At 43.1% G+C, this 11,175-nt stretch overlaps 1 protein-coding gene across 1 annotated transcript in view; it reads left to right on the top strand.

Moving 5' to 3' along the window:
• The window catches only part of UBE3D (ubiquitin protein ligase E3D), a gene marked incomplete at its 5' end in the record, with an annotated part of 89,855 nt that extends 86,940 nt beyond the window's left edge, over nt 1-2,915 (top strand). Inside the window, one exon of the mRNA XM_082480558.1 lies at nt 2,541-2,915. Coding sequence (XP_082336684.1) covers nt 2,541-2,561 — 21 coding nt within the window. The 3' untranslated portion in view covers nt 2,562-2,915. The remainder of the gene's footprint in view (nt 1-2,540) is intronic.
• Between the last annotated feature and the right edge of the window lie 8,260 nt (nt 2,916-11,175).

Consider the following 11,175-nt stretch of genomic DNA (forward strand, 5'->3'; position numbering starts at 1 on the left):
GTGTTATCCCTTTTTCTTGTTAGTATGTCAACTGCAGGAATGATCTAATGTGCTCTTTTCATTCACATTGGTAATAAATATAAATACAGACAGTGATAAATGGTTCCTTTTGATGTTTTTCATTTTATTGGGCAGTAGGGGAGCCTAGCTGTCTAGGGAAACATTATGTTGCAAATAATCCCCTCAAAGGAGTGAAAAAGCATATTTCATGCATTGTAAAATATAGCAAGTAGTCAAATTAAACAAATATATCCACTCTAATGATGCCTCAAAACTGTGTATCAAAGGAATCTACAATCTCAGGCAGGAAAATCTGCTTAAAATTTTTAATCTTATGAATTGAAATGGTTATTGCTTTTCTTGATTGTTGTTTCTCTTCCTTGCAATGCAAGGACCAATTTCTCTGGTTGTTAAAGCCGATGCGAGTTTTGTCTTTGACTTCATTGGTGCTAGGATTTCATCCCTGATCTGTGTTGCTTATGACTTTTGCATAGGTAAGATTTTACATTTGCTATTAATTATGCATCTGTCTCTGTTCATCTGAGTGGCTAAATCATGAGAAAGGTGACAGACATATTGATTTTCCTTTCATTTTATGTCTTTTACAGTGGGAGTCTTTGGCCTAGTGGATAAATTTCCCCACATGATGAGTAGTCTCTAGACTTTACAACACCCCTTGGCTGAGCTGACAGAAGTGTTTTTGATGTAGCAACTTACTACTGGAAAATGCTGATTAAGATGAATGAAAACTCTCAGTGAGAATATGTCAATGTGTTGAGATTTTCATGGGAAAGCAGGCAGACTTCCACCCTGGCCAGGTGGCTATTTGCTGGCCAGCTTTACCTACAGACGTTTCTGAAAATTTATGTTATACATGAAAATTTCTGTTTCTGAATTTTAGTTCCAGTTTGGAAGATCAGAAATGTGGGAGCTTTTGGGGATCTCAGTTTTCTTATCTGTACAAACCCTTCCATGCAGTAGCATTGCAGCTTTCTAATAGATTCCTGCTGTTAGTGTTGGAGTAGCAAGAGAGATGTTCAGGAAGTGAAATCACTTGATTTTTTCCAGTCTTAACCAAGAATTGCTGTTGTCATGTCCCATTCATGCCTCATATTCATGTTATTTTAGACATGAATCCTTTGTATGAATTATTTTCTGAGAAGACTCTTAGATATGTTAAAACTTGCTTAATTTTTTGCATCCTCTATAGCAGACATATAACTCTCTCTTAAACGTTCTTTGGGCATAGGATCCAAAATAAATGTTTTTACTCTGTTTTGCCCTCTGTTCTGAATACTCGGTAATATTTTAGGCTTTAATTCAGTTTCTTCTGGTTGATCATGCTTCATGCATTCGTTAGTCACAGTATCAAGTAGAGTGGTGACTGAGGGTCAGCTCTGCAAATCCAAAACAGTAATTGATGGTAATTTGAATCTTCACTTAAGTGACTATTGAAAGGTCTTGGAGAAAAAAAAAAAAAAAAGGGAAGTGTATGTCTCAAATGTTTTTTTCTTGTGTGTTTTTCATGGGATAAGAAAAGCAGGTTATCTTTTCAGAAGGTCATTGTATAACCTGGTAGTTTTTGGGCTTGTTTGGTTTGTTTTGTTTTTTTTTTTTTCCTCCTGTGGTGGCATCTGTCCATCTTTTTTTCTGTCCTTGTGATCAGTGAAGTTCCCAATTGAATATCTGAAGCAATATCCTTGGCAGATGAGAATCTGGACATGTGATTGTGTTTCCAGTCAGCTAACTTAACTCTATGAGTTAGTATTCCGCATGTTCTGAAGAAGACTAAACAAAACCAAAACCATGCAGGGGAAACTTCTGCACGCACATGACCAAGAACAAATGAGTTGGGACACCAGAAATCCTATAGATCTCTTGTATTTCATAGATCACCTTCCTTCTAAATATCTATTAGACATGACAGTCCACTTAGTGCAATAAAAAGGAGAGGTACATAATTTGCTATCTTCTGATCATGTACAAGTATTTGTCTTCCCCCTCAGGGTAGAATTTTAGTTCCTGGTCATTTTAAAATGTAAGGCATTTTTTCTTTATGACTTTGGACTTTTCATCAGGACTTTTCATCCTGACTTTGGAATCGGGATTTCACTTATAGCAACAGCACTGTTCAAACAAACTAATAATCGGGCAAAACAGGGAATGTATCAAAGATTTAATCTGAGCTAGTTTCAAAATACTATCAAATAGCCTTTTAAGGTAGATAGGATGAACACCTTGTGCTATGTTATTCTGGGGAAAAAAAAGGTTTTACTATGTAGTTCAGCAACAAGTGCGGTGCAGTGCTTAAGCAAAAAGAGTAAGCTTGGGAATTTTGAGAAGACATATTAGGTAGAAAAGTGGTGGGAAAGTAACACCCCTCTCAAATATAGTCTCTGCTCTGTCATTGTGTTAGTGTGTTATTTTTTTTAAGTGAAAAGATGATTATAATATGTAATTTCAGTTAACACAATGAAATATCTTTGTTTTACCTGCAGTGTTGAGACTAATTACAGTATTGTTTTTACTTCCTTTTACAGGTTGCCTTTTTGAAGATGTGAAGAATGCAGTTACCAGTGTTGAAAACTATTCTGAAATTCATTTTCAGCAGAAATACACAGATAACTTCCAGTGGTGTGACACTGACAATACAAGACTAAATGGGGGTGTGGTGTGTTATTCTTCATATCTGGATGTGTTACAAAACCAGAGAGAGTTAACTTCGGCATCTGGTATCTTCTTAGATGGAGTTCTAAGAGTGATTTATCTGTCACTCCTGTCACATCCAGCTGGGATGGCTGTTAGGATCTCTTCATTGCCAAAAAGAAATTAGCTATGTATCTTAGTACTTCCTTTATTAGACAGTGTTTGATAGTGAGCTATATGTCCTTGGGAAAATTCACAACTGGTAGCAAAAAGAGGTTTTAAAATACTTAATGTCATGGATACTAATCTAAGTTCTTTACTTTCTATGTGCTGGTAAAGTTAGAGGTCCAACTTTAAAATATAAAATCTATTTTTTGTAAACATGTTTATCATGTATATTGTTCCCGTATTTAAGTTTACCTTCATTCTTGAGAGAGAAGGAAGACAGTTTCTGTATCCCTACACCTCATGTAGAATTTTTTTAAAATTGATAATGTTTTGGATAATCAAGGTTTTATGGTTACTTGGAATAATTATTCCTTCAACTTCAAAAAAGAGCATGTGTATGAAGGCTGGCCTTGCAGAAACTGCTGGAGGTGAAAGATACTTGTAGCAAGTCAGTACGGTTGCTCTAAATTGTCACTCTCTGTTGTGGATGCTCAGCTGCCTTCCATGGGAGCGAAAGCTCATCTCCGTGGAACACAGAAGCTGTTACCATTTTTGGTTTTGGAGTGAATTGCTCACTTAGTTAACAGGAATTTTTGCCTTCCATTGTCCAGAGTGCATAGGCTGAGGTGCAGAAAAGATGCCTCCTGGCATTTTTGCCTCAGTTTCTGCTCATTGGGCTGGACTGCTCTTGAGCTGGAGGGAGATGATCCTTTAATATCAACTGTCTCTCTTGGACCCTTCTTCCCTCCAAAGTCTGATCCCATATCTACCTCGCTTATTTGCAGTTTTCCTTAAAGAACTGCTCTTGGCAAATCAGTCAGGTACTGGAATGGTTCGTCTGACCTAGTGTGACAATTCTTGTATTCTCAAAATGTATACAAAAAGGTATCCAAACAGGAAAAAAAAAATAAGAGAGAGCAAGCCTGTTTACATAGACTGGCTTTTTCAAGGTCCATCTTTAAACTCTTAAAATAAAAACAGGTGACCTTGTTGGAAAACAGCTCTACTTTGGGAGAATGGATTCTGGAGGGAATATTCTTCATAGAGGAGTTCTTTGAAAATTCCTGAATTTCAAGAAAAGTTAACCAGGCTTTTACTCATGAAATTGTCGTAATGTAGGAAGTGACCCTGCAAAGTGTTGGACACATTCTCTGGGTTTTACACATCCAAAGAGAAGTAGCTGAGGCCTCCCAGCACCCAGTCTGGGTATCACCTTGTTTTTCTGTTATTATTTTAGTTTTCAATATTGAAGGAAGAACATAAATATGCTGAGTTTTGCATTCAGGGACTGAATTATCTAGCTCCAAGATATTTTGTCTATGCACCATTTTATGAATGCAGTCATTTTATGAATAAAATATATTTCCTAAATCAGTTTACTGTTTGTTCTGTTTAATTTCTGTGGCAGTTTCAGCTTCCCAGAATAGGACTGAGCAATTTGCAGATGGAAGACATTCCTATCACACACAAATACTTCAACTTTAAAATCTTTTCCATCCTATTTAAATGACCCCCGTTGTGGTTTTGCATGTATGGAGCAATCTTAAGTCAGAGAATATGTATGCTTTTGAAGTTCAATCTCTGTCATGTCCTGCCTCATTTGATATTGTGGCCATAAAAAGTTAATCTGCCTCTGGTAACGTAAATGGTTCCAGAATGAGTATTTTGGGGGGGAAGAAAAGCTTTCCAGAGATGAAAGACAAATCAACCCCATCCTGCCGGGTCTGTCGCTCACCTGTAGAAGCTAGTGGCTCCAGTCGTGCTGCTACAATGTCAGTGCTGCAGCTGGCTCAGGAAGCAAATCCTGAGAGAGGGCTAAGCCCAGCGTGTACGTTTCAAACATTCAACTTTGTAGGAGTTTGCCCTCTGCCTATGTATGCTTAAACCTTTTCTTTGTGCTTTTTTACCCTATACGTTGTTGAGCTGGGTCTGGCTGGGTGGAGTTAACATTCTTCATAGTAGCCCATATGGTGCTGTGGTTTGGATTTGTGGCTGCAGCAGTGCTGGTAGCACACCGATGTTTTGACTATAGCTGAACCTTCTCTTTTATTTCCCATTCTGCCCCCACCTTACCCCAGTGACTAGGCTGAGGGTGGGCAAGAAGTTAGGAGAGGGGGGGGCACAGCAGGGACAGCTGACCTTGAGTTGGCCAAAGGGATATTCTGTACTGTACAGCATCATGAGCAGCATGATGTAAAAACTGGGTGTAGAGGAAGAAAGGGGGAGAGGGGTGGTTGCTCAGAGAATAGCTGAGCATCGGTCCACTTGTGGGAGGTGACGAGTTATTGCCTTTGCATCACTTGGTTGAGTTTTGGGTTTTGTTTTATTTTTTTTCTCTTTCCTTCACTTATTAAACTACCTTTCTCTTGACCCACAAGTTTTCTTGCTTCTGCTCTTCCTATTCTCTGCCCCATCACACTGGTAGAGGAATGGGGGTGGAGAAGTAAGAAACTGGGTGGGTGCTTAGCTGCTGGCCAGGGTTGACCCACCACAACTGGAAGCAGAAGTTGTGAAGTCCCCAAAAGAAAAAGAATAAATCTTTCTGTTTCAGTTTCCCTCCCGTTTGGGGACATTTTCCTTCCCCAGGTTCCCCAAAGGCCCCAACTGCCTGTCTGCGTCTATACGAGGGGCAGGACAATTTGACACACTTGGTGCCATGTCTCCCTTTCCTTTGAGCTCTAGCTTGAAGACCTCCATAACATTAACATGGTTACATTGACATTATCTGGAAAATATCAGACCACATATGATAATATATGAATGCCTCAGATGTGTTACCATTTGAAAATAGATTTCGTTTGCCACATTCAGAAAAAAATGTTTCTGATACTTTCCCAGGTACCAGGCAATCATTACTCAGAACTCCTGTTTCTGAAGACAACTTTCTTGGCTTCTTTTTTGCTTCTGCTATTTCTTATGTGGTCTTTCCTACTGAACCAGTAGTGGATTTGAGGTGTGACAGCTTCATTTGACATTTTCTTGCACTCTAGCTGCTTTATAAAAGCAGAACTTGGCCATTTTTTCAGGATTATCTTAGCGGTGAACCACGGGTTCTCATAAACAATAGCCTTGTGTTCAGAAAACCTGTTGAGATCCCCTCAAGGCCCCATCCTTGCCCTTTGACTGTCACTGCTCTTGCTTCCATTTCTCTGTTGAATAGCATGACGCTTGTTGACATCAGCATTTTGAAAAGTCCTGTAAGTGCAAAGTACAATTAGTTACTGTGTTATTTTCTTCGCATCCAGAGTTAGTGGTACATTTTAGTCTAGTCTAAATACCATGTTTGGATACATCCATAACAGAAAGCTTGTTTAGTCTTGAAGCGCGCAGACAGTATCTCCATGCAGATGGAAAAGTGTGCACCAAGATAGGAGTTGGCCCAGAAGCTGTGTTCTTAGAAAATGTTTGGTCTTTCTTATCGCTTGCCCTTTCTCCCCAGCATTGCTTTACCTGTCACAGTCTGCATTTTTTGCTGCAGAAAGTGTCTTAATTTTTTGCTTTCTGTGGTGCCAAGCACAGCATTAGTCTTGAAGCAATAATAATAAATCAGCAATGACGTTAAGAAGGCCCCAACTCACATTAACTGAGATAGATGGGCATCTTTTCCTAATATGCAGTTTTCAAATAGTGCATGGCAACAAGAAGATATTAAAAATGTCAGCTTTAATTCTAATATGCTATCAGGTTTTAAAGATGGCTATTGGTGTGGTGCAGAAAACATGCCTATCCCTCACACCGGTCCTGTTCTCTCCATTAGCAACAACAGACAACAATACTGTTTCTGTCATTAACGGGTCACAGGGCGATTATATTAGTGTAGGGCTTGATACTTCTTTTAATCAAGTTTGACCATTTAACTGGGATAGTTAAATTGGCACACCAAATTGAGTCCCAGTGAGTTTATTTTAATACCAAAGCGAGGGTAGCTTTCTAGCTTCGTTTGAATCCCAGATGGAGTAGGTTAGGATAAACTGAATAAAAATAACAAATGGGTTGATCAGGGAGCTATGCTGGTATTACCCTGTGAGTTGAAGGGCAAGTTTTAGTTTACCTCCGTTTTACTTTGCTGCATAGAGAAACTTTTATATATAAGGAACAAATTTGATTAGAATTTACAATAGATGTTTCTGCACTCAAACGTTCTAGGTTTAAATGCAAATGATTTTCAGTAATTTTCTTTCTGTTTGGCCGCCTTCACTTTCATTCCTCCAGAACATCACTTTGTGGTTTCAATTTTAGACTTTGCGTCCTTTCATTTCTCTCGTAGCCAACTGTGCTCCATTATAAATGACAGGTAGCTTGTTTGAGGCGCCGCATTAGCTCATCAGCCTCATTCCTTTTGGTTTATCCTCCACAGGTTTTCTTGCTACCATTGTATCACTGTCGTAGAAGCACTGCAAAATCTGCAGATGGAAAAATTATAGAAACATTGAGCAACTCTATCCTTCCTTGGAAAGATGATGGAACAGTTTGTTCTGGGTGTCATCTCAAAGCACCTGGAAGAAAAGAAGGTTATCAGAAGTAGTCAACACAGATTCACCAAGGAGAAGTCATGTCTGACTAATCTGATAGCCTTCCATGATGGGGTGACTGGATGGGTGGATGAGGGGAGGGCAGTGGATGTTGTCTACCTTGACTTCGGCAAGGCTTTCGACACTGCCTCCCACGTCATCCTCATAGGCAAGCTTAGGAAGTCTGGGTTGAATGAATGGACAGTGGGGTGGATTGAAAAATGGCTGACAGATAGAGCTCAGAGGGTTGTGGTTAGTGGTGCAGAGTCCAGTTGGAAGTCAGTAACGAGTGGTGTCCCTCAGGGGTCAGTACTTGGTCCAGTCCTGTTCAATATATTTATCACAGTATCACGGTATGCTAGGGATTGGAAGGGACCTCAAAAGATCATCTAGTCCAATCCCCCTGTCGGAGCAGGAACACCTAGATGAGGTTGCACAGGAAGGCGTCCAGGCGAGTTTTGAATGTCTCCAGAGAAGGAGACTCCACAACCTCCCTGGGCAGCCTGTTCCAGTGCTCTGTCACCCTCACTGAGAAGAAGTTTCTTCTCAAATTTAAGTGGAACCTCTTGTGTTCCAGCTTGAATCCATTACCCCTTGTCCTATCATTGGTTGCTACTGAGAAGAGCCTGGCTCCATCCTCATGACATTCCCCCTTTATATATTTATAAACGCTAATAAGATCACCACTCAGTCTCCTCTTCTCCAAACTAAAGAGACCCAGCTCCCTCAGTCTTTCCTCATAAGGGAGATGCTCCACTCCCTTAATCATCTTAGTCGCCCTACGCTGGACTCTCTCCAGCAGCTCTCTGTCCCTCTTGAACTGAGGGGCCCAGAACTGGACACAATATTCCAGATGCGGTCTCACCAGGGCAGAGTAGAGGGGAAGGAGGACCTCTCTCGATCTACTAACCACCCCCCTTCTAATACAGCCCAGGATGCCATTGGCCTTCTTGGCCACAAGGGTACAGTGCTGGCTCATGGTCATCCTGCTGTCCACCAGGACCCCCAGGTCCCTTTCCTCTACACTGCTCTCTAACAGGTAGCTCCCCATCCTATACTGGAACCTGGGGTTGTTTCTGCCCAGATGTAGGACCCTACACTTTCCCTTGTTGTATTTCATTAAGTTATTCCCTGCCCAAATCTCCAGCCTGTCCAAGTCTCTCTGGATGGCAGCACAGCCCTCTGGCGTGTCAGCCACTCCTCCCAGCTTAGTGTCATCAGCAAACTTGCTGATAGTACACTCAATTCCCTCATCTAAATCATTAATGAATATATTGAATAATATGGGCCCCAGTACCGACCCTTGAGGCACTCCGCTGGTTACCGGCCTCCAACTGGACTCTGCCCCATTGACTACGACTCTCTGGCTTCTCTCCTTCAGCCAGTTCGCAGTCCACCTAATTATCCGGTCATCCAGTCCACACTTCCTCAGTTTAGCCATGAGGATGCTGTGGGAGACCGTGTCAAATGCTTTACTGAAGTCAAGGTAGACCACATCTACCGCTCTGCCATCATCCATCCACCTCGTTATTTCCTCATAAAAGGCTATGAGGTTGGTCAAGCATGACTTCCCCTTGGAAAAGCCATGCTGACTGCCCCTAATAACCCTCTTATCCTTGATATGCCTTGAGAGGGCACCAAGGATAAGCTGTTCCATCAGTTTCCCAGGGATGGAGGTGAGGCTGACCGGTCTATAGTTACCCGGGTCCTCCTTCTTGCCCTTTTTGAAGACTGGAGTGACATTTGCTTTCCTCCAGTCCTCAGGCACCTCGCCCGTTTCCCAAGACTTGGTAAAGATGGTGGAGAGTGGTCCAGCAATGACTTCAGACAGCTCCTTCAGCACCCGCGGGTGCATCCCATCTGGACCCATGGATTTATGGATGTCCAGGTTGCTTAACTGGTCTCTGACCCAGTCCTCATCAACTAAGGCAAACTCATCCATTGACTTGACTTCATCTTCATCTGGGGTCTCAGCGGAACAGGACTCCTCAGGACAGCCCCCGACAGAGTAGACAGAGACAAAGAAGGCATTCAGTAGTTCTGCCTTCTCTGTATCTTCTGTCACCAGGGCACCCACCCCATTCAGTAGTGGGCCTACATTGCCTCTGGTGTTAGTTTTATCTGCCATGTATTTGAAAAAGCTCTTCCTGTTGTCCTTGACCCCTCTTGCCAGGTTTAACTCTAAGGAGACCTTAGCTTTCCTAGTTGCCTCTCTACATCCCCTGACAGCAGCCCTGTACTCCTCCCAAGTGGTCAGCCCCTCCTTCCATGATCTATAAACTCTCTTCTTCCACTTGAGCTTGCCAAGCAGTTCCCTGTTTAGCCACACAGGTCTCCTGGCTCCCTTCCTTGACTTCCTATGTGTTGGGATGCTCTGATCTTGAGCTTGGTAGAAGCAGTCCCTGAATGCTGACCAGCTATCCTGGGCACCTTTACCTTCAAACAGCTTTGTCCACGGGATTTCCCCTAGTAATTGTTTGAAAAGGCCAAAGTTTGCCCTGCTGAAGTCCAGGGTTGCAATTCTGCTTGCTATTCTGCGTCCACCAGCCGAGATCATGAACTCCACCATCTCATGGTCGCTGCAGCCAAGGCAGCCTTCAACCTTTACTCCTTGCACCAGACCCTCCTTGTTAGTGAGGACAAGATCCAGCAGTGCACCTCTCCTAGTTGGCTCCTCCACCATTTGCATCAGAAAGTTGTCATCAGTGCATTGGAGGAACCTCCTAGACTGAGGCTGGCTGAGTAGTCCTTCCAGCAAACATCCGGAAAGTTAAAATCCCCCACGACAACCAGGGCCTGTGACTGTGAGGCCACTCTCAGCTGCCCATAGAAGGCCTCATCAACTTCCTCCCCCTGATCTGGTGGCCTGTAATAGACACCCACAACAGTGTCACCCCTGCCAGCCTGTCCCTTAATCCTCACCCACAGACTCTCAACTTGCTCCTCAACTGCACGTGGACAGTACTCGGTACATTGTAGTTGCTCTCTCACGTAAAGGGCAAGTCCACCACCTCGCCTGGCTGGCCTGTCTTTCCTGAAAAGGACATAGCCACCCATGACCACATTCCAGTCATGTGAGCTGTCCCACCATGTCTCTGTAATTGCCACCAGATCATAATCTCCTGACCGAACAAAAGTTTCTAACTCTTCCTGCTTATTCCCCATGCTGCGTGCATTGGTGTACAGGCATTTCAGGGAGCGAGCTGAGCACACCAATTTCACCCTATGGGTATGGGAGGCCTCCTGGCCTTTATCAATTCTGGAGTGCTGCCCCACCAATGCAAGCTCAGTAACAACCCCATCCCCCTTCGAATCTAGTTTAAAGCTCTCCAAATGAGCCCTGCTAGCTCCTGCCCCAGCATCCTTTTGCCCCTGTGAGATAAACTTTTCCCATGTGTCACTGTCCAGACCGGTGTCTTATAAAACCAGCCGTTATCAAAGAAACCAAAGCCCTGCCTGTAGCACCAGTCCTGAAGCCAATCATTTACTGACTTAATTTTTCCATTCCATCCCACATCATCACGTGAAGATGGAATCAATGACATGGATGAAGTTCGCTGACGACACGAAACTGGGAGGAGCGGCTGACACGCCAGAAGGCTGTGCCGCCTTACAGCGTGACCTGGACAGGCTGGAGAGTTGGGCAGAGAGAAACCTTATGAAATTCAACAAGGGCAAGTGTAGGGTACTGCACCTGGGGAGGAATAACCCTATGCAGCAGTACAGGTTGGGGGCTGACCTCCTGGAGAGCAGCTCTGTGGAAAGGGACCTGGGAGTCGTGGTGGACAACAGGATGACCACGAGCCAGCAATGTGCCCTGGTGGCCAAGAAAGCAAATGGCATCCTGGGG

The sequence above is a fragment of the Vanellus vanellus genome (genome assembly GCF_965231255.1).
Source record: "Vanellus vanellus genome assembly, chromosome: 3".
Lineage (NCBI taxonomy): Eukaryota > Metazoa > Chordata > Aves > Charadriiformes > Charadriidae > Vanellus > Vanellus vanellus.